We start from the raw sequence: 24,125 nt of genomic DNA on the forward strand, positions 1-24,125 counted from the left end.
GATGCGCAGCTGTTTATCAAAGAGCAATGAAGGAAGATCGTTGTAGATGAATAGATAAAGTCAGTATTAATTAAAGTACTTGTAGACTGTAGGTACTGAGAGCCACTCTTGAACGCTTACCGTACAAAATACTAAGAAATGTAATTTTCTTACGTCATGGTTGAGAAATTTCATATTCTTAAATTATAAATTCCAACGAAAGTATCGAACCGAAACAGTGTGTTATGCTACATGCGCAGGCCGGCATGGCGGCAAGTCGCTGCGGACCCTACTCCTCGCCTCCACGCCATGTGTCGATAACCCTGCAGCAGACGCGGCTTACCAACATCACGCCTGCGCCGGTGACGTCTCTCAGAGGCGGCACTAAACTGGACGCATTCCAATGTATTCGCGAACGCGCTGCGACACTTTCTTATTCCCTCTTAAATCTTAAAAAAGTATTCAACGAAGGCTTATTGACACATTACAATAAAATGTAATCGATCCAAAACATTTTTTGTCCCCTATAAAGTAAAATGTTATCTAATGAACCTACAAGAAGTAAACTCCGCTCTGCTCCAGTGTGCCGCCTCTCGGCAACTTAACATTCCTACACATAGATGGCAGCAGTGAAAATATTTGACATTCCTTGGATTCCAATCGCAGTGGGCTCGGCTCAAATGTCAAACGCGACTATTTCGTCAACAGAGTCGTGGCGCGATAGTTGGATTTTATGAAATAACAACAAATACTTTTACACAGTGCGTTTGACGGACAATGGATAATAAACGATAGAAGTCAGTATATTTTTTTGCGTCGCAGAGGTAACCAGCGTGTCGTGTTAATCTAACGAGGAGTTCTTGCGATTCCGATACTTGCCTATTGATTTTTGTTCTTCGCCGGTTTTGTAACATTGTCATGAAGGTTTCAGTTGTTTAGAACGCTATCAACATTACAAAGTTTTACGTTACGTCGTGTTTATTGATTGAAATTATAATATTGTGTGAAACAACATTTCCCTTGATCTCATTGAAGAACTTCGTGGGAATAACATACATTGTGTAAGTACCCACACACTCTGTTTATTTGTTATTTTTTGGCAGTGTTAGAGTAATTACTTTATGAGTAAAGCAGACATCCTTTACAGATAGGTACGTATAAATTGTTCAGATTCAGGAAGTGTTTTTATAAAAGTAGACAAAAGTTAAGGTAGGTAGGTATGCATTTGTGAATTCAAATATTTAGCAAACATTAAGCCTTGGCAACTTAATTGAACCTGAGTGCTACCGCTTTGTAAACAAATGATACCTGCATATACGGATAACAATTCAGACCTAGGTAGGTATTTGATTTTAGCTCGTGCCTAAAAGGCTCTGATAAGTTTATATTGTTTATGAACCCACCATCATCTAAGAGTATACTTAAAGCTGCCATGTTATAAGTAATGTAATGACTAGTTACCTACCGGTTTGATTTGCGAGCGCGCCATGCAAAAAATTTCGCCGCTATACGGAGCGAAGGCAACAAGGTATTCAGCGAAGCAACATGGCATGGAATCTCGCGAACATAATAGTGTGGAATGCGACCGTACGCGGCGTACAAACGCTCTATTCCCACACAAGCGCATGTAGTCGCCGTACACCGTGATAAGAGCACGATAAACGTCGCCCGATTAGCCAATGTTGACGGTGACCCCGTACGGATTCCGTCAATTGTATTGGAACCACGCACACTACACGCTAGACTTTTCAAATTACTCTCGAATTTATCATAGTGTGAGTAATCGTTACGGCTTAATGTGACTGTGTATATCAAATCAATGTTCCCGACAGACCATGTGATGAGTCAAATATTTATTTACATTGGGGATTGTCTGGAACTGATGGCACAAGAATTTTGTAATTTGAAATTCATTTCGATTTACAAATCCTAATGAGACAGCAGAACGCACTGCAAATCTAATTAACATACCTAGCAAGTAAACTTGATGGAATGCTTGGTTAAACTTGGTAACGGTATTTTACACGTAATGATTCTAAATTACAAACATCAGCATTCTTTTTGGGAGTAACTGCGAAGCTCGCGAGGGGTTCAGGCAACCCTACAATAGTAACATCTGCCCGTATTCCGGCCCCAAGCCACGTGCGCACGCACAGCAGGGGTAGCGACCGTCGTAAAGAATACGCCTCACCCCAAATGCGGGCCAACCGACAAAGGAATACTTGAGCCATCCACAAATAACCCTAACCCCTAGACTTTAAGGCATAGTTTTAAAAGTTTAACGTTAAACTGAAATAGATTATTATTTTTAACATTTGGAATGTCAAGGTTCGACCACCATGTGGTTCACGTTTGAAGACTAGCAGGTGATAACAATTTAGGTTGTATTAATTGATATTGCCTCTACGCAATAGTCTTCATTCTTTCGACATGCTACATGCATTTCAGATTACATCAGTTACAAATAGGTACTGTCATCGATAGTATTTTGTCTATCGAAAAATATCCAATTCCGATGTCCTTATTTCTGATGTCAAACATTTAACAACATAGACATCAAACCACAGAATTTATGATATCTTTTATTTTCTTACTTGAAACGATTTTTAACTGACTTCTACAATTGTTGTCTCAGTCGTCAGACTAGGAGCAGTAATAAGATAATTTATTATTGTATTTATTTTATAATATTCTAGATAATAATTCTCGGCAGATGTTGTACAGCTGCTATAGTAAATGTAAACACAGCCATCTTTAATCCTTTATTGGAATTTCAACTGATCACTTTGTAATTAACAATCACTAATCATTCATCACCTTTGGTTTTCAATGTCCTATCCAATATACTATCCATTTAGAACGAATCTATAATATTTTGTTCATAACTACTCTTGATTTTGTCATTGTCCACATTTATACTTTTTTTGGTCATAAATAACCCATTTCTTTTTAATTTTTCCTAAATCTGTGGTTCTGATTCACTGAATGCAAGTAATGCTTCAAGAATTCAAGCACGACACTGACATTCTTACTTAGAAATGATGTCCAAGTTTTAATGGAATTTACGTGTCAAATTCCATTACAACTTCCATGTTCCGTTGAATGGGTTCGTGACCATTTGACTATGTGTCGAATGATCTATTCGATGTGTGTATACCGACATACCAACCATCGCTGACCATACTCGTGACTGCGCCTCCGGCCAGAAAAATTCTATTGTGGTTAATGTACCAAATTCCTCATCATTAACGTAGTCATCGTATCACTCGTCATTCCAATGTTTTGTTTACCCTTCCCTGCTTCCACGCCTCTGTACCTTATTCGAGAATAATACCACGCGATGTTACTTTTTAATGTAATGCCATTATTTTACATTCCAGGAATCTAACCTCCATTTAGATTCGTTAGGGGCATTTGTTCATGAATGGTACTCGCTATCACTACTTAAAGGGAATGTACGTCTTCTTAATTGTGTTTCTTTAGTGTCATTAATTATCGTTGACTTACTGGTTTTTATTGTAAACCTATTGATTGTCAGGTATTCAGTTAATTAAGATATGACATTGTTGTCTATTTGTTTTTGTTGGCATGACCGTCACAAAAATATGTTGCTTGGTATGCAGATTTAACTATGCGAATCTTGTTTATTATTATCACAATATTTTGGTCTGCGTTGTCCAATAAGACGCAACGTTCATAGTGTGGTCAATTCGTAATGAAAAGGGTTAAAAAATAAATATATAATATAAACATAGAATTTTTCTCGCCAAATATTTTGTCGTCATGGATCATCACCGGGTGAAGTAGATCAGAAGGGGCCACTTGCACGTCCTTTTGCTTGGAATTCAGTTGTGAATGGCCAATGAGTTTACGAGAACTGTACATGAGGTTGAAAATACTTTTTATTTAAGTAAAGAAATATTATGCGCATGTATGCAATAGCGTTATAAATTGGTAAAAATACATAACAGTCTTTCAAAAGAACTTGGAACGTCAAAATCGTTGAAGCAATTATTTAAAAAAAGGAATCCTTTTAAATCCTTAATATCTACGTAAATCCATTGATTTTGTTATGAACAGTTTTTAAAAGCGTTTTCTGGTGTTTTATTCTGGGAAACCTTGGGTTTCTTCAAAACATCAGAATTTATAAGGGTTGTCAAGAAACTCAATGGCTATGCAGCTATCTTAAACACTTCGGGATCATTCATTCTCAACCGAAGTGCTCGTATGAGCCATTGAAAGAAACCATAGGTTACAAGTTAATTGCTGATGAAATGCTAATATTTTGGCGTAGTCTTAGTGTCTGATCTGCGATACAGTGGTCCATTGGCTTCGTTCCCGGCGCGGTCGCGGTATGCGGCCGATTGCCACGTTTCACAACTCTTTGTTTGATCATCTGATTCCTCCCTCTTATTTACGTGGTGTTCGTACGACTTGGCGCACGTCTGTCCACCGTCTAGCCGTTTACGTGCCGTGAGGAATTTCCGCCGCTTTGGTATTCGCATGCCTTTATGACTTTTAGTCTGCGATATTTAATTCCAAGCCAAACAGCTTTGCGCTGCCAGACATGAATTCCTTCAAATATTTAGACTAAATGAATGATGTCGACTTCTTGTTTTAGGACCAAAATATCTTCGGATCATATTGGTGTGTCATTTTTATGGTTACCGTCTTTCATCAAATAATTTTATAATAACTACCATAGGTCAAATAGCTGAAATGGCTGTTACAGCTTACTATTGTCAATATATTTATTACATTAATACTTGTTTCTGTAACTTTATGTGCAACGGATCCACGTGCTTAAACAGATTTGCTTGTTGTGGCAGGTAAACATGGAGAAGGTGGAATCAGCACTGGACGTGCTATCGCGTGCAGCAACTATGGTGCAGCCTTGTCCCGCATACCCTGCCAGCGACTCCGACAGCTTTGGTAAATATCAATTATTTTTAAAATTGTATTCCTAAACTTCTCGATAGACTCCACCGCACGATTATAGCACGGATATAGGTAATAAACAAACCACATTTTTGGGACTTATGGGTAATCTTCTTTTATTGCATTGGTTTACACTTTGACGCCTCCAGATTCTGACATCTCTAAAAATTTCAACACAAAAAGCTTAACTACCAAAAATAAATAAATATTCATGATTGCAAAGAGAGATTGAATTCTACTCATGGCCACATGCTTTGACAACAATTGAACGAATATAGTTGTCACTTTATAAAAATGCAGGCAAAACGAATATAATAAAAGTTGATAAAGCGTCCGCTGAATATCGACTACCTATACGCGAGATGGCACGCGGCCTTGTAGGCGGGTCGCATTCCAGATTCCACCTGACATTGTTTAATAGACATCCAACGAGACTGTCGCGTGCTAGCCGCTCTATAAGAAAAGGAATCTATAGCTCCTCACACATTACTTCATTTATTTTTAGAATCTTGTAACCGTCGGTTTCGACTGCATCTCGGTTTTTGGTCTGCAAAATCAATTTTTAAAATCATCGTGCTTTCATGATCTGTTTTGTTCAACTTTACAGAATAGTTGAATCCATTTTTTGTTTGATTGTTAATTCAAACGCCTTCGGACCGACAATCGCTTCACAAAGGATACCATTGTTTATCTACTTGGACTGGTTTTGCGATGAAAGGCTTCATTGACGATTAAACCTCGCTTCCTCGCCGATGACCGTCTGAATATGACCGTCACGCCGAACATTTTTTCTTAGTACCACGCACTCAAGCGTCACATCCGGGTTAAATGTGGATAAATTCGAACTTCGCATACATTTGCCGTAATTATAATTATGATGGCCGTGGACGATTAACCATTAATAAGCCTTTCTCTCTAAGAATAAGTTAACAATGGAGTAAAGCCCGATGAGAAAGCAAAGCTTTCTGAGAGCCACCGCGAGAATATGCCTTGGCGACGAGAAATGCGTCCCGCGTGAATTTCGCCGACCCACAATCCGGCCTGCCTTACATCCCTCTAGTGGTGCATCCGCATACCGATATCACCATCAGAATATGGGTTATAGTAGGATGCTCATCCTCATCATCATCCTCCGAGCCTTTTTCCCAAACTACGTTGGGGTCGGCTTCCCAACAGCTTCGGATGCTCAATAACCCTAAAACCAGACTTTTCCTATTATAATCTCCCTTTATTAGGTAGGTTTTATGACTGATTTTTATCTAAAAAAAAATAAATAAATATATATTACACGCAGAACTGAACATACTCTTGAAATTATCATGTAGACAATTAGTCTGGAATGCCACCGATAAAAAATGTGTAATTTTAATTCCAATTAACGATGTAGATTTGATAGGCGTACTATCTAATCAAAATACGGTCACGCAATTTAAGTGATGTGTTCTTGTTTATTGAGTGTTTACAAACAATGGTCGGATCGCGGATAATTATGCAACGCGATGACAGCGACGCGGGCGCACGCGGCTCGGCGCTCACTTTCGTTGGTCTGCGTGGAGGCGAGCGGCCGCGTGCGTGCGCGCCCGGCCACCACCAGCACCAGAGAAAGCGTTCAGGAATTTGGTCGGACCATGCTCTCTACGGACCAACAAATTGGCACGGCTCATGTTTTAGGGCTGCCCCGAATCTTCGCTGACATGAGGCTACGCCCCCGCATACTCTTTTGCAAAGAAAACGCCGAAAGAAAAGCCATGTTTTTCATAGTAGAGGTGATTCGGTTAAGTAAATCATCATTTGGTTGTTATTATGTACATATAGTTTAAAACTATGTTTTATACATTATACACTGAATTAACGAAGGGATAGTTGAACATCTTAAAATTATGTACCAGTACCTCAGCCTGTATAACTATTAGTTAAGTGATTGCATAATGTAAGTATAGGAAATACTTAAAACTACGAAATTAAAGTAGTTTGGAATGTAGAGACGGTTATCAATTTATCATATCAATCGCACATTACTTTGTGTATGTAGTTTTACAGCTCTCTAGAAATGCAATACCTGGCATTCTATCGCATGTATCGAATTGAAATAGGTTTTATTGCGAAAGATATTGGGGTGAATGTGGCATGAACGAGTATATCCGGAACGCAGAGGCGGCGTGTTACGGTTTCGAAAAGAATGCTGAATGTAGGTTGCGTTGCGGACTACAGTTACCAGCATTCTTAGGACGGTATGCAATCACTGATCACTATTGTTGTAACTACAAATATTATTTTTGGACATCGTAAATTAAAATTTAGCGTAGTTGTTTACGTCCGTCCGATAGTACCGTAGACTTGCGAAGTGCGAACAACAAAGCGATAAATAACAATGATTAGTACCCATCTGTGGTATGTGTGATACCGATACCCAATTAAAATATGAAAGCTTTTATAGTTAATAAATTCCAACAGTTAGTGGTTGGAAAAAATGTGGACGCGTGCTTCAGTGACACCTGAGGCGGGTGGTCACGGCACGCGCTGAAGGAATCCTGATAGCAATGAAGTCATCATGTACAGTAGAATTTCTAATGGCAACGGATTCCATTTCGTTGGCAGCGAAGCGAGAGTGCAGCTATTCCAGCTATTCGGGCCGTCTCGCATATTGTTACAATGATCTAATAGAGGCTGCTAACTAGACGCCAATCATGTTTGTACCAAGTTTTTTTTAGTTTCCACATATCGTGTGCCTAATATTAACATACTACATTTATACGCATGTATATTAAAGGAATATCTATCAAAATATTAAACAAAACACGTAGTTGTACCCGTTTGTGTGGCATTGAACGCGAATTGATATTTTATGACGCTTCGGCTGGAGACACTTTATTGTAATATTCATTCGCGAATCGAGATGGCCGTTAACAGAGGGACGAGTACAGAGATTTTATAAAAGAATATATATACTTCTCCCAAACCTTTGCTTATTAGTAAACTAAGCGTGACTACAAAATAAAGAAAAATAAAGCTCGCTTCATAAAGTTTACGTTAGCTATGCACGTCTCCTTGTGTATTAACAAATTTAAGAGCTGCATTAACCGTGATGCCCATTAACGATTCGTTCCGCGATTCCTGCGACATGACTTGATACTCGCATCGACTCGTACTTATTAATAAGTAAGGAATGTTAATAGCCTTCGAAGGCGTTTGATTTTTCACTTGACCTCTCTTACAGTCATGTTATCGTGTCTTCGAATACTTGAATGTTTACGCCATCGGGAATGCGCAGTTTGTACTCGTTGTAGATAATAAAATTCTCAATAAACAGTAAGTAGACAGACACTAAACACGCATGGATTCCAGACAACGCCCGTGGCCGCGCTGATGCAATGTGCAATGTCGTGACGCCGGAACTACGTCATTTTTAACACTAAATAGACATTTTTTAAGTGGCTGCAAAGATAATAAATTGTAGAAAGTTCTGTGGAATGATTAATCTGGTGAGTTTGCCCGATTATGTGCGACGTTTATGAATTGAGACGTTCTTCTCCGCTCCATTAGGCGTTATGATAATATGTTTTTTATCCGAATTCCATTCGTATGCGTGGTTGGACGTTGTATGAAACATTAGGCCAACATTTGAATCCACATAAGGGATCTCCTTATAGTAGCGATTGAATTGATCAAAGCATGTCAGGGCTACCACGTACCGATACACGAATGTACGTGGTGCTATGTTAGGTTATGTAATAATAAGTTGGCCGCATACATAGCGGGGTTGGGGCTACCTGCCTGCGCTGGGTGTGCACATCACATCATCACATAAAATCAAAATATTTTGCTACATTGTTAAGTTACTTTGCTTTGACATTCTCTTAAAATAACATCACAAAAAATATTTTGAAATTAAAAAATAATATCTACAAGGCACTTTAATTTTTTTTAATTATTTTTTGAACCACCGATGGAAAACCAGTAAGCAAATAAAAAAAATAGCAACGAGGGTTAAGAATGATTAAATGATAAACTGAAAATACTCAAACATACATTACCTATATATTTACTTGTAACTATAGAAAACTTATCACGAATTTTCTCTTAGAGCTGGACTGTGGTCTTTCAAAATCCAGTACTGCCAAGTGCCAAGCGAGGTCGGAGTGCAACATAGCAGCATAACATCTTTTGTATCTTAAACATAACTTATGATCAGAGAAAGCCTCGGAAAAAGCTTTCCATCAACAATCGGTAACGCACGTACAGTTTCTATTTTTATTAGGTTTCAATATTGGAATTTTTATTGTACGTTTATTATAAACGCATTTACAACACTATCAACTAGTTCAATTGTCGTATGTACTTACAAGTTCAATAGGCGTATAGTTTTGGTTTGTTTGTACTTCAGAAGTTCTTGTGAAAAGCGGTATTTTTTCTCTTACGATTTGCACGCTCTGTGATTCAAACCACATGCTATATTTTTCAGAGAATCTTCATGGTTTATACCTACATTAAAAACACAACAGTAACTAACAATGATTTGAACCGTGTAACAGTAATTGATGTGCAGTTAGCCGGCTTTTTAGGGTTCCCCTAGAACGCGAAATAAGTGCATCTCTACATTTGTGTTGTGCGCCATCTTAAAACTGCAGGGTATTACAGACCTCTGAAACTCTATGAAAGGTGTTCTGAAACAATATATAAAACTATTCAAGCTATCGTCGTAGTCTTACCGCTGACAGTACAATGAAGACTGCAGTAGTAAGTAGGTAGACAGGCGCATTTTTTAAATTTTTGCAGTGCCGTAACTTGGTACGAATATGCTACAGAATTCGGAGCTGAGCACAAACAACTCTGACTTGACGAGTTTTTTTACTCAGTGTCGCACAATTAGCAGAGTTGACGTTCCATTGTATTGTCAGTAAGTCAGTTATCATGATAGGTATGCGTGGAACTTTACACTAAGTATCATTGAGGCTTCCATATAAAAATTACGATCTCCTTGGTTGGCTACAATGTTAATTATGATTGAATTTTAATGTTTACCCTGATTATTAATTTGATCATTAATCGAGATTGAATAGAATCATTTCAAAATTGAAGAAAATACCTAAATAAAATATTAAATAACAGATATAGTTGTCTGAATTGCCGTCCACTGATGAACGTGGTCTCATTAATTCCAACCATCCCGGTCAAGCGCAGACAATCATCATCATCATCAGCCTATCGCAGTCCACAGCTGGACATAGGCCTCTCCAAGTGCACGCCACTGAGATCTATTTTCGGCTTCTCGCTTCCAGCGCAGACAATGGTTCAAAGTAAACCGCTGAACTGCGGTTTCATTAGAACAGGCAAAATTTTGCCTAAAGATAATTCAATCCGGAAATCAAAAAACTGTAATGTTTTCCCCCAACTGAAACTTGTAAAGGAAATACATTTTCACAAAAATATTCACCTAACGAAATTTCCCCAACTTTTTTTCCTTTTCTGGTTGTAAAATAAAGTATTAAATGTAAAATATACAATACACGTGCTGGTGATATGGTCTAAGGAAGGTCACGGGCGGAATGCTCGTTACGCAACGAGCACCGTTGACCGTCATGCTCCGACTGAAACCCTAGGGTGGAAACGTTAATTACTTTACAAGTACGTACTTACCTACTTTATGTACTTAAGTTGCTATTGCTACGCTAGTTTTGATAAGAAGTACCAGTTTCCCTAAAGTTTAATGTTTTTCCACTCATTTCCATGTAATGTTCCTGTAACTTGCACAACTTGAAATCTTTGATGTTTTTGTTGTTTTTTATTTATTTAATGTATTCCAGTTTACCTTAGTTAATAACACAGTACCTAGGGATCTCTACAAATCTATACTAGGCCTTTCGATTATTTCGATGGCGTCTGTTGACGAATGTTTATGTAAGGTTTAATAATTTTCATGTTTGCCTATTGGTCTACCATTGCTAAGAATAAATATCAAATAAGTGCTAACATTCTAATTAAAACTCCCATCATATATTTTTTTTGTATTCAACTATTGACCATTGTTTTCGCTTCGTTAGGAAACTTGATAGCGACTAAGTAATTTTACAAACGTTCAAGCAAGCATTCCATAGCCATTGCGTCAAGAAGGTGCGTTTTTATTCGGATCGAGCATAAATATTCTTCCGTGGTTAACTTCCCGCAATCTTATAAATAGTTAATTATGTTTTCTATGGAAAACTCAAGATTCTTGTTCATGACTTTTTATTTTTGTCTTGGTAAATAATTTATTTTCAAGTTACCAACTTTAATTGCGAAAAAACAAGGTGAATACATTCCTGTTCATTGTCTTATCAACTCTCATAATAACTTAAGAATTTAAAGGGAAATACCTACCTCAGGAAATACCAATTGACAGCAGCTGTGTATTACAACTTGTTTCACTGCCATATAAACTGAATGCTTATCAGTAGATGTTTCACATGAAAAGCTTCCCATCGCATTTTTAAGGTCCGACAGTAACTCCACCTTTTGGAAAGTATTTGTATCAAATATACGGGACATGTTTCGACAAGCTCCCCAACCTATCTACTCTTCTTTATGGATAGCTAGATGGCGCTCATCCAAAATGTGATCCCAGTTTACGTTTTTATACGCAAGAGGGCGCCACTGGTAACAGAGTAACCTCTATTGATTTTTGTGTTAGAGTTAGGCCAACCTTATTATACGAGACTTCATTTATGCAATGTCAATAACCTTTGTAAACTTATTCAGCGTAAAATAATGGAAACATTTTCCCAGAAGCCTGCCCACGTGAGAAGTTTTCATTTACCTAACTCCGAAACATGTTCACACGTTCGTCCCTTGAACTCATTGATAGGCCAGTAATATACATTCTTGGTATTATTATAGCCTCTTTACTAATTCAAGACTGACTTCTCGCGAACATCTACAACTGTGCGCTTTAATTAACCACTTAAAAACCGCGAATTCTTGATATGCAGCAATCCGAAACAAATGCAAGGAGTCACGATTTGAATTCAATTAGAATTGAATATACACGTAATAGGTTATCGAAATGCGTAATAAGAACGCAACGCAAAAATGATGAAATTAATTGTAAAAAAAAAAACAATAAGTTGTTTTCAGGTAGACACTCCTACCGACTGAATACCCCTCTATCAATCAGGACAGGAAGAAGACTGGGTACACCAAAGTAATAGATATTTATTTTCATGATATAAATGCTAATTGCAGCCACTTGAGTTAATAGGGAGACCTATAAAATGCACCTATCGGCAATCATAATAGTGCAACATACGAGTCAGTAGCGGAATGCGGAATGCTCGGTGGCGCTTCCCTCACTTTCGCTTCACACATCCGCCTTCCCAACTGCACTGGGCTTAACTTCGTTTGTTATGTAAACAAATCATTCGAAACATCTTTACAGCCGTCTCGAGACAATACACCATGTTTTGTAAACAGTCTTTAATATCGTGTTATGTCAGCTATCGATAGACGAATCTGTTTTGACTAAACGAATTATTGGGCGTCTATTTCATGAGCTCGTCACTGGCATTGTTATATACCGATCGTATTTGTGTAGGTATTATCGGCAATTTGCGGAATGCTAAACTACTGAATTATTCAGATGTTATATTTATATCGTATTCAGTAAATAAACAAGGTGATGCGTCCTTTATTATATCCCAAAATGACGTGATTCGGCTGTTAGAACGAAAGCTAGATATCGTCATGTAATTGTTCTCAAATATTTGGTAATTTCTGCTAAAGAATGTTATCTATTTTGAATTTAAATTCATTGTTTTCCAATCAATTAAAATTAGTCATTGAAGCGTACTTACTACTACATACGTACTACATACTTAAATCTAACCTAATTTGGTAACCCAATAAGTAAATCATCGACATACTTAGTCATATGTTACTGCATTGTTTGTTTCAAAAGTCAACCTTTCGTTAAGATATGCAAATACATTCCTGACCCTGTCTATGTAAATAGGTAATACTCATTATATTTCTACCTATCTTTCGACTACTGAATCTTCGTGTAGCAAATTGTGCCTCTAAGGTGCGCACACGCTTCCTCGATAAACGAAATATCAAAATGGCTGTTATGCAAACGCCTGATCGTTTTGCCCCAAGATGCGGACGCAGCTACCGGCTTCCAACAAACCAAAACAACATTTTGAATAATATTAAATGTATAATTTAAAGGAAGGCTTTCCGGCTTCTGTCGGTACCGATTTTCTGCACGAAATCCTCGTATCTTAGTTGCATGCGTGCTCCATAAAAAAACTTTTAAATTTTAAAGATTTTAGGCGGTTGTGGAAATTTCATATGAGCAATAAGCCTATCATGTTCTTATTACTGGGATTGGTCCATTTATGATGCCAGTCAATGAACTAGAAAATCGTGACATTTCTCAGTAAAGACCAAATGAGAATCGAGTGACAGATTAGTTTGGGGTGCTTACAGAAACTCATATAAGGTCAGCTTAACCTAAACAACAATTTTCGTCGTCCGAATATATCAAACCACTGATGAAATTGCTTTTAGCCCACGAATATTTTGGCAATAAAATGCCATTTGATCTAGAATCACCGGATTGAATTCTTTAGATCCTTAAAAATTATTCGAAATAAGTATTGAAACTTATCTTTATTGTTTTCCAAGTAGCAAATAAATATAATTATCACAAATTGCTTAGGCACGCGGAACTGACGCCTCTAACCAGTTAATAGTTATACATAAATGTACTTGGGGAAGCGCGAGCGCCAGCAACGCGGAATCACCGATGTTTCATGTAATAGGTATGCGTGATTACATGAATATGAATACCGATAGCAAATTATGCAAAATGTCTACCATGTTGCCGAATATTTGTATGTATCATTTTCATAGAGCTCGTGAGTGGCATTTGTTTATTAGGAATATTTTCGTTTCATTTCAGCTGTCTTGATTTTGAAAGACGTTCCATTTCCATACTCCTGTTTAATATTCTGTGGTGATAAAGAAGCTGTATTCTAAGTATGTGGATTTCTACTGTTAGATTTATATAGTAAACCTTCCGTTGATTAAAATTTATCGGAAGTCAAGCAAATACGCCTTTAGATCCCAGTTCACAAGACTGTTCTGATTTCAATCAATATTAGTTTGGCTATTTTCATTTCAATTTGGGGTCGTGGTAGCCGTAACCGACGACCACATTTATGGCCGTCTAACAAATTGGTTCGCCTATGACACGAGTAGCGGTGTCCTAAAACCCGCAAATTTGACATACGCTTCTATCTTACGTGTAGCTTCCTTCAGTAATTGGGTTTTGGAGGTCGGGTGGCACTCACTACGTTTGTTAACTTGTTAGACTGAAAGCTGCCGTATCAAGTATATTTATATGATAAACTTGGCATAGTTTGTAAAATAGATGATCTTCAGTAGGATCCATTTTCGTATTCAATGATAGGCTATAAGTAAACCGATATGAATTTCCTCCCAAGGAGCATTAAATCATCTCAGCAGAAGGTAGAGGTATTATTACACGAACGTAGAGTCACTTAACCTTTGCTCAAAAGGGACCGAATACTTCAAACGAATATTTATATTCGGGCAGAATTTTTGATCCTACAGATGTACTCTGCGTAGTCTGGGTACCCTCTTTTTTTAAATGATCGATATGCGTGCAAATAAGCAGGGCCTTAAGCAGGAGCATTATACCGCGGGAGAACGGATGGGCGCCCCGGGCGCTCGCAGCGCGCATGCGCCCACCGAATTACACCTCCACCCTACCAAAATATTTATTATCCCGTTTATATTGAAAACAACACGCAAATTGCTGCTAATTTAAACTTTATATTTTATATCCTTTTTATATTTGAGAAATTACTTAATGGGTTTCCGTTTTAGGGCAGATTGAGAATGATTATTACGGGATCAAATATTTAATGCCTAAAGAAAAATTATTATTAGAAAGCTAGCAAGGTCTGAATAAATTGTAAATATCTACTATTGTAAAAATAGACATGAACATCTAGTTAGCTTTCATTGATATTTATTTAGTGTCAAGGAGCTTCGCCACGATGCGAGGAAAGGCCAGATAGAACTTATATTACCTAATTGGCAAAAAAATCACGGTTATTTTTCTAACTATGAAAAACACTGATCAGACTTAAGTGGATCACCATGTATGAATAAAATGCACGAGCTTTAAACCTACCATACCTACCATCGACTGCATAAATTAAAGGAACTTTTTGTCACTAAAAATATGTAGATCTTTAAGTTCTTCATCCTCTCTAACATGGAGCTAGTACAAAACTGGCACCCACAATAATTTCATTTTCAATTTACGAAACTTCACGTTGTTCGTTCCATCATGTTGATACTTGGCTCAGAAATCGAATCCTGAGCCGTATACAATGACCGACAAATTATCCGCTTCACTGGAGCCAAGACACAATGAAGTAACTGGAAAATAAAAACTTCCTTGACAATTACACCTGCTTGATCTATGTGAAGGTTTTAATAAAAAAACAGGTTACGTAAAAGTATCGAAATGGCTCTAAACTGGACGATTTGTATGTGTCCCGAATCTTTAAACCTAAACACCCCAATGTATGATATAACTTCAGTAAGTAAGCAACCACTTTGCATGACTGCTGCTTTGAATCAATTTGATATAATCAAAAGTGGAGAAATTTGTTACACTTGTTTTTCAGAAGAAAACAGAACTTTTACAACTTTAGGGTGCCTTCATTTGCATAGAATCAAAACATATTTTGTGAATAATAAGTTTTGGGAATTTGCATGAACTAAAAGCCATAAACGCAGATGAAAAATACTCTTGAAGAATAAATTATTAACTGTTTTATTTTCACTACTTTCAACTACAAGTGTGGATCTATCTAAGTTTTTTGTCTGCTTACCGATGGGTATAATAATTGTAAGTGTATCGATGCACTTGACAAATACTAAAAATAAACCTATTAATTTTATCCAAGTGTTCCATATAAGTTTATAAACATCATTTGCTAAGGTTAAACCTTGCGCAAACCTTTATTTAATGAACTCGTTTATCTAACCTTACGGGTATAAAATTGTGTCACTGGATTTATTGATAACATTAATTGTAATTTGTAGGTAACTTTAAAGCTGGAGACATTTATATACCTATCAAATTAAATTTTGTAGTCGTTTGACATGCATTTAAAACTTCAGAGAAAGGTTTTCTCTAATCATCGTCTCTAATAGCCGTGTTAATTCTCTTATTAATTTACCATTTCTATTCGGCGAAATCCTCAGACATAATTAAAGCACGGCGCCAAAGTCTACCTGTCGGTGTACCTTTGCCCGCCGCTCTATTAGACAATAAAAAAGTTAATGCCTATACGGGCTTGCCGAGATGCGGCAACTTCTCACAGTTCCCCACCCTCGCCCCACCCGCGCACCGCCAACAAAATAAAACACAACCTTCCAAGGATACAACCACCGTAATTTTAAATTAAACATAACAACATAGAATTGGCAGGCGAATTTCAACACTGCCACTTAAGAAACAACGTTCAATTTCATTTCGTAGCCTTAATATTCTATTCCACGACATAACACATGACAATACAAACTTTAAAGCCTTGAAAATACAGTTCAGTATTCAAAGAAAGCTTAGCGAAGCAAGGTTGTAGACGCAAAGGCAGGGAGAAGAGTAAGAGGGGTTCATTAATCCCCGCGCCCTGCGCGCACGCACTTTCATGAATGGACCGAACAGGTTGATGTGTTTCAAATACAGGATGATTTTTATTAGTCGTACGTAATTTATTAGAAGTTATCGGTATATATTCATGTTCAAAAACTTATATCAGGAACAATGGAACAGCAAAAGATAAATGAAATATCGAAGGAAAATATCACGTAGGCACATTTGAATGCATTTATTCATACCGACTAACGGAGATAATAAGGTCACTGATCAAAATTACAAAACAATGTTTTGTTTGTTATCGCGAAGTCTTCACTGACTCCCAAATTCTGTGATGTCATCAGTTCCTTTGTGTTCTGGTCGTGGGCACGGATGACCGCAAATTTGGTCTCAATTCTTTCACCTTTGCCTGTGGTGACAATCCGTTGCCTTGTTCCCAAAATGTTATTGACGTCTTAGGTTTTAACTGTTTTGTTTGGTATCTTCTGAATTTGTCGTGATCCTCAATATCTGGAAAGCTCTCGCGTCTCAGCATTCTTGGTGTGAACCGATACATTTTATCTGCGAGAGGGCTGTCTACACTAAGGTTGGCGTGTGTGCTATGTGGCCAAACAGGTCGTTCCACTAACATCCTGTGCATGGAAGGTTCGAAGGAAGCGCCGCAACGTCCGGCCGCGTGGATGTAGCGTGATGCTCTTTTTCCTTTTCGGTTTGTTTTTTGTTCATCTCATTTATTTATTCCAATGTAATCTCTTCCAGTTCATTTTTTATTCAGTCGGCCTTCAGTGTTACCTGTGCCGGGACGCCAAAGCCTTGTCTATATTATCGTCTTAGCACTTTTGCTAAATAAACGTTTTGGCTAAATTTTTTGTGTTGTGTTGACTTCTGCAAATATTTGTGACATTTGTAAAAATTCTGGTTGTGATTTTGTGGCCATGTGACTAGACTGGTGTCGGTTGATATCTAGTGTTGATCCAGTGTGTTGTGATGATGGAACTTCCGCACTACCTGCTTCTCTTAGCTCGGACTTCGCTGAGCAACTTGAACCTGCTTTCAATGGAACCTCCACAGTCTCCCAAATTTAATGTGCCTCTTTGGCAGCCCTGGGTTGCTTCACCACAGAAAGGTATCTAGGAATAATTCATAGCTTTTATTTTAAACTTCTTTTGGCTCTTGATTAAATAGTTTTTGGAGCTAATTAGTTTTAGGAGGGCGCTAGTCTTACGGATTTTCTAAAATATTTAAACTAAGTGTGGTTACGATTTATATAAAAAAAATAACAACAAGATTCTAATAGAAAAATAAATGAGGTGTGATTTCGAATTTCTAAGATTTATTAAGGGCTTCTATTACCCAGAAATACGTATCGGGTTCAATAAATGGTATCGGGTTGTGAACCTGCGCAAGGGCCTGAAACCAAATACCAATTAAGTTTGTAGGGACGGCAGCTATTATTTAACTAAGACCTGAAATAGTAAACCTAATGGTCTCGGTGTCTTGGGGTATGTAACTCAATTAATTTATAGTAAGCCTTCATCTAAGGTTACTCATGTTTTTCGTTTTAGTTTAACTATTTATTTTTACGGCTCATTAATTAAAATTATCTATTGAACATTGTCATGATATTATGTGGATATTTAATTTGCACTGTAAATCCGTGGCTTCTATGGTATCTATGGTATCTTCTTCCGTAACACCCCTAAAAAACTCGACATCCGAATTGAGAACCACCTTCATTTTCGAAGTCCTCTACAATCGAATGGAGCATACAGGCACGATGATACTTTTGAACTCTGTCTTAGGACAGTTTCTTAGACAATCGTTATTCACGTGCCATATATTTCCAGAGACACCCAGTACTGCATCGAGTGGCGAGTCGGAAGGGGACCGCACCCTGTCTCCGGAGACGCCGCGCGCGCCCAAGGAGCTCACCGGCAAATGGCGCAGGGAGAGGCGTTCCACTCGTCTGCCTGATTATAGACCTAGGTAAATATTTTTAATAATAATAAATATTATGTTTTCATCAATAGGTCTTTCTATTCTTTCGTGGAAGATAAATATAATAAACAAAACTTATTTCGCAAATATTTCAATGGCGAAAGAAAATATGTAATTCAAAAAATATGTAAACACGTTTGAGTCCCCGTAATTTTAGTCATCATAAGTTAAATGCCGAAATTGCCGTAAGGGCCTAAGCGATGTAATTTAATGCCAATCATTTTTTAAATAAGTAAGCAATTCCCCTCTCAAGACGGTAGCCGTTTGGGGCGACATTCCATTGAAACAGAAAAATAAAACAGATTGCATCTTCCGATTTAATTTCCATAAATTAAATTTGTTTCCAGGGAGAACGGCAAGATGGCGCTTCGGTCGCAATCATTCAACGAGAGGCGCAGCGTGGCGTCTGTTGCGCGCGCGCAGCCCCACAGCGACGGAGAACTCTCTGACGAGACCGATGATGGACCGGCAAACTTGGCTATCAATGGGAAAAGTAAGATATCTAACTTTATTAAAAATATTTGAAAAAATGTTTCGGAAATGAGCGAAAATTTTGCGGAAACTGAGTACAGAGTACGCAGATCATTCTTTCATCCAATTCCTTTTAGTAATTCAAATAAAATGGGTAGTATTTAAACGCAAATCAAAAAATATCCTTTTTCTATGCAATAAGATTCCGAATTCCCATCAAAATTACTGATTGCACAGCAAAATATTCAACTCAAAATATCACTAAACACACTACAATTTATTTTCGCAGCGTACAGCGATTTTTCCTAAAGCAAAAGCTTTTTCATCAATGCACAGCTAATAATCTTAATGCACATTATACATGTTAACTCTTTTTCTTTTAAATATAGCTTCTATTTTTATATTATTTACAGCAGTTTTTCAGAATGAAACAGCATTTTATTTGTCTCAGTCATCTTATTATTTATTAATTACGGCATAATGAGACCAGCAAAAAAATATAAAATTAAATACAAAATTGTAATTTATTGAATTATTAAAGCGCGTCTTGCTTTCGCGGGCGTACACGTTTCCTTTTGCCCTAATAATAATAGGCAACATTTTTAGCTTCTGCAGCTGGCGCCACGTACTTGAGTCGGATCGCAAGTCCGATGATATGCTTGCATATACATACTATAGTTCTTTAAAAAAATAGGGCTGGTGCATTGTCAGTCATTGTCAGTATTTCCTTTGGCATACATTTCATATAAGTAGTCATTAAAAGGCTACTACTATAATATCATATTTCAGAATGTTTATAGTCAGAATCATCTTTTGGCATAGTTTTGGAATTTTTATTTTCCTGTAAGAAGCATGCAAACAAGCCTGAAGCATGAAAGCAGGCATGCAGCATGTAACCAGGCATGCAACATGGAAGTAAGCATGCAACATGCAGCAAGCATCACTTCTGTCACGGCTCCGGCGCTTCGTGGCTCCGGCGGTCAAATGCGAGCTTATCGTCGCAGATGATTTTCACGCTCACCACCGCAGCTTCGGCTTACTGGCCGGCCGAGCCGGCCAGCCTCAACCGCGTTGGCGAGCGTTAAAATTACCTGCTCCTCAGCTCGCAGGCCGCCTCGCCCTCCGCGCCTACGCGGTTTTGAATTGCACTCTAGGGTAGGGCAGACAAGACTACGTGGAGTCGGTTTTGCAGCGATTTGTTTTCGTTACTAGCTTCAATTTTTAATACAATATTTTTTAATTGAACTCTATCTTACTCACTCGCGCCACTCTGCACTCCAGTGACGAAAAAGCGCGCGAAGCCGCGAACCTTTTTCAGTTAATTTGTTCTGTTTTTAGAAATAATGCAATGTGACAGGATTTTTTTGTTATAATAATCATTTAATTTGTCGAGCATGGCTTCTTGAAAATTAAGACAAATATGATGAACAGGTTTTGTTGTACTTACTGGTTAATATGCGACTGGGATAGTTATTTTGCTATGAAATATGGAAAATTTGCTGTGCAGTCAGTATTAATGCTATGTATGTAGTATTTTTGTACAAGAATAAATTTAAGTGTATTGCATTATAATAAAAAAAGCAATGTCATATTGATGTATAATTTCGAATTATCTGCAGTTTGAGTGTTGTTAAACATTTAGTTTATTTGTAGTGAACTAAGTTATTTGATGTAAAAAGTGTTAATTGATAGGCGATTATTTATTTGATATGCAATTTATAATATCCCAAATAAAATCACTGCTAAACATCTGTAATTAAGTCACCAGTTACCTACTTAAATTAAAACATCTCAATCGTTTCCAAACCAATTCCATTTCGTCCGTGTCCTTCAGAACGATTGCTGGAGCCAAACAATAGCGCAGCTATTCCGGTTTATTTAACGAAAAATACATTTAATAGGGATTGCTTAGCAAACATCATCATCATCATCAGCCTATCGCAGTCCACTGCTGGACATAGGCCTCTCCAAGTGCACGCCACTGAGATCGATTTTCGGCTACTAGCGTGATAGCAGTAGGCTAAATACCTCTATGAGCAGCTTAGCAAACAATTTTGCTAAATAAACAGGCGAGACGTTATTCGACAGCTCGATTGGATTTTCAACTCTGGCAAAATACGAAACTGAGTCAAGGACGCGAAAAGTTATGCGAAGAAGCCAACATAAGACTTCTAAGCAAAATCTGATACCGTACAAATCCCCGTACAAACTAATGAAATTTGCCGCTCTAATCTCTTCAGAACCGTATATTAAAATACCTAGTATAGGTTTGTTGTTCGTCTTTGATATCCGTCACTCGTAAAGGCGAGGCGAAATCAACTTACGTGCTAATACGAGCGGTTTCCAGTCTCACATAAGTACATTTACCGAACTCCTTTGAAAGAGTACAGCCGTGTACAAAGCCTCAATAGATAAAGGGTCTTAAGTGCTTAGTCCTGCCTTTTCAAGAATTACTTTCTTCTATTTTATTATGGATGGTGGATAAAGTTTCTGTTTTGATTGGTGAGCTGAGATTGTGGAATCCCTGAGGTTGCTTAAGTTACTGCTAATGAACTAAGACATTTCTGATTAAGGATTTGATATAAAGTATTGAAGATGAAATTGGTTAAAGTTCTGAAGGTTTATTACGCTTAACAATGTTCAAGATTATGTAACTCTACTCTTGACTTGATTAGAATCCGTAGCGAATAATCTTAACAATTTGCGTCAATAGATAAGTGGTTCCCGCATTTAGGCACATTGCTAATCACTTAGCTATTTATGGTATTCACAATGATTTCCTTCGGTAGCGTCATTATGATAAATCAGTTTATCTGAAGCATCTAATTAACTCGATGACGAATGTTACTGCTACCGTTTGGAACAGTTGTCTCTTTATTAAGTACAATTCTTGACGATTTATAAGTCTGCGTCATATTTTTTGTAGTCATCCTATTGTGTTATATTTTTTATACATAATTGTAGTCTTTCCTGAACCTGAATGTGTCCGCATTGCTCTAGTGTGACAACTTTATTACTGTCGTATATTTATTTTCCTTAGCCTTAAAACGTCTATAATCTCTAATGTATAGTTATTTGAAAATGGTTTTGTTTGTTTCAGGAGCTCCCCCAGAATACCCGGCTGGCAAGAACGAGGCGCCCATTGACATGCGCTTACGATCCCGCCCCGCACCGCCGCCTTACACCAGGCCTTCTGTTATCACGAAGAGCAAGGATACTCCACCAGGTAAGGAATTACGAGGGATTCAATTAAATGGCCAAATATTTTGGAGATACTCCGTCCAAATTCTCAAAACAGCATGATTAAATCAGGAATTTACTTACATTTTTCTTCTTTATCAGGTTCAATGTCAATGTGCGATCCAGTCATCGACGAACATTTCCGACGCTCGCTGGGAGACGATTACATGAACTTATTTAAGAAGAACAATCCCGAAATTGCTCAGCCCGTACCAAAACCGAACATGAAAGACCGCGCCAGCAGTCCCATACAGTTCAAGACTGAAGAGCTTCCCAAGCCCACGAAAGTAATTGCTATGGATGTGGATGATGCAAGTATGTCAGTAGACGATCACTTTGCAAAGGCTTTAGGTGACACTTGGAGGCAAATTCAGACATCAAGGTTAAAAGATAATGAAAAGGTACAGCCCCCAACCAAGGGCGGCGTCGACGATCACTTCAGCAAAGCCCTCGGCGAGACGTGGAAACAAATTCAATCATCCAAACTCAACTTAGACACAGACAACGAGAAATCTAAAGATCAAACGACGAAAATTATTTCAAGGAGCGGAGTGGTAATATAATAACGGTAGTTAAGCCGCTGGGTGGTTCGGTTTACGGCCTTGTAAAATTTACGAGGCATTTTCATGATACTAACTGGAGTATCAATAAATTCCCACTTGTTTTACATAGAGAAAGCTATTATTTTGAGAATGGTACGGAGTGTGTGCCACTTCTTATGGTGCCTTCACACCTGCGTCGTAGATGAAGATTTATTCCGTTTGTTACAGCCATACATGTATCGAACACAAGCTTTTTGGCACTCGCCTTTGTTTATCATAAAATGTATTCAGTGTTACAGATAACAAAATGTCAATAACAAGTTATAACCGATATAAAAACAGTGCCTGAAGATAACAATGTTTCACGCGGGTTGGAGGCACATTTATGTCTAATAAATCGAGATCCATGACAATTCTGTTACCTTAGGTTTTGGGTAATATTTTTGTATTGTTATTTAATTGTAAATGATATATAAATAGTCAATTAGTCACCAGTTACACATTGTAAGTTATTACCTCAATATGAGCGCTTTTGCACAATTCACTAATAGGTTAAGTAATAATGTTGTAAATAATAGTCATTGTGTGGTTGAGGCGATTGTGTGAATATTTATGAAAGGAGATATTAAGATATGTTTGACTAACTGTGTTTCATTTCAACATTAAATGTTCCTCGTGTAAAATGTGTGAATGTGCAAGTAAAACTTCGAATGTAACGAGAGCCCATCGAAATTTTACGGCAGATGTTTTGTCAAAGTGTTTAAATGTTTTATTTTAATTAATAAATGTATGAGTATGTTGAGAAAAACTTTTCAGAACACAGTAATATAAATCATGAAGCCTGTGGGGAAAGTGAAACAGTATTTGAGAACTTCAAATAAATGTCCTGTAACGCGATGTTAAATTAAAATTTAACCTACACCTTAGCACCTCCCGTCTTAGATTACCTTCGTGAATTCAACATTTTCAATGGACAAAAGATTTTAGTTCCTGTTAGAATTTTTGACCTTTTTTTGGATGCATGTCGAAACATACTTATAAATTTTATTCAAAATAAGTATGATACATATTAGGACCAGAATTATTTTTATGTGATTCATTATTTTCCTCACAAAGCTCTAATTGTTTTAATAAATCGAGGGTCAGCAGGCTGTATCCTCGTATCCTACGACTTAGTATAAATATACTTCGTTTGATGTATGTAAATAACGTTTTCCTATTTATGCACTTTAATTTTAAGTATAATGTCGTTAAAGACGAGCAAATACACATAGCCTTTAAAA

General features: G+C 37.5%; 1 protein-coding gene across 3 annotated transcripts; it reads left to right on the forward strand.

Moving 5' to 3' along the window:
* The first annotated feature begins 398 nt into the window (after positions 1–398).
* Positions 399–24,125, forward strand: LOC110375285 (uncharacterized). 3 transcript variants are annotated; one of them, XM_021333339.3, is made up of 6 exons: positions 399–1,040; positions 4,809–4,911; positions 18,439–18,577; positions 18,937–19,082; positions 22,161–22,286; positions 22,403–24,125. In XM_021333339.3, the coding sequence occupies exons 2-6, from the start codon at positions 4,815–4,817 to the stop codon at positions 22,861–22,863; spliced, it is 969 nt and encodes a 322-aa protein (XP_021189014.2). In that variant the 5' UTR covers positions 399–1,040; positions 4,809–4,814; the 3' UTR covers positions 22,864–24,125. The 3 variants fall into 3 exon arrangements, with proteins under 3 accessions (XP_021189014.2, XP_021189015.2, XP_021189013.2); XM_021333340.3 differs by lacking the exon at positions 399–1,040 and adding an exon at positions 4,342–4,474; XM_021333338.3 differs by lacking the exons at positions 399–1,040; positions 4,809–4,911 and adding an exon at positions 17,397–17,717.

This window comes from Helicoverpa armigera, chromosome 4 (assembly GCF_030705265.1).
Source record: "Helicoverpa armigera isolate CAAS_96S chromosome 4, ASM3070526v1, whole genome shotgun sequence".
Lineage (NCBI taxonomy): Eukaryota > Metazoa > Arthropoda > Insecta > Lepidoptera > Noctuidae > Helicoverpa > Helicoverpa armigera.

Excerpts from the sequence above, each read along its gene's own strand:
- LOC110375285 (XM_021333338.3), top strand. The coding sequence starts at position 17,579 with ATGATGGAACTTCCGCACTACCTGCTTCTCTTAGCTCGGACTTCGCTG. Across the intron at positions 17,718-18,438 it reads GGTTGCTTCACCACAGAAAG|AGACACCCAGTACTGCATCG; the intron begins GTATCTAGGAAT and ends ATATATTTCCAG. Across the intron at positions 19,083-22,160 it reads CTTGGCTATCAATGGGAAAA|GAGCTCCCCCAGAATACCCG; the intron begins GTAAGATATCTA and ends TGTTTGTTTCAG.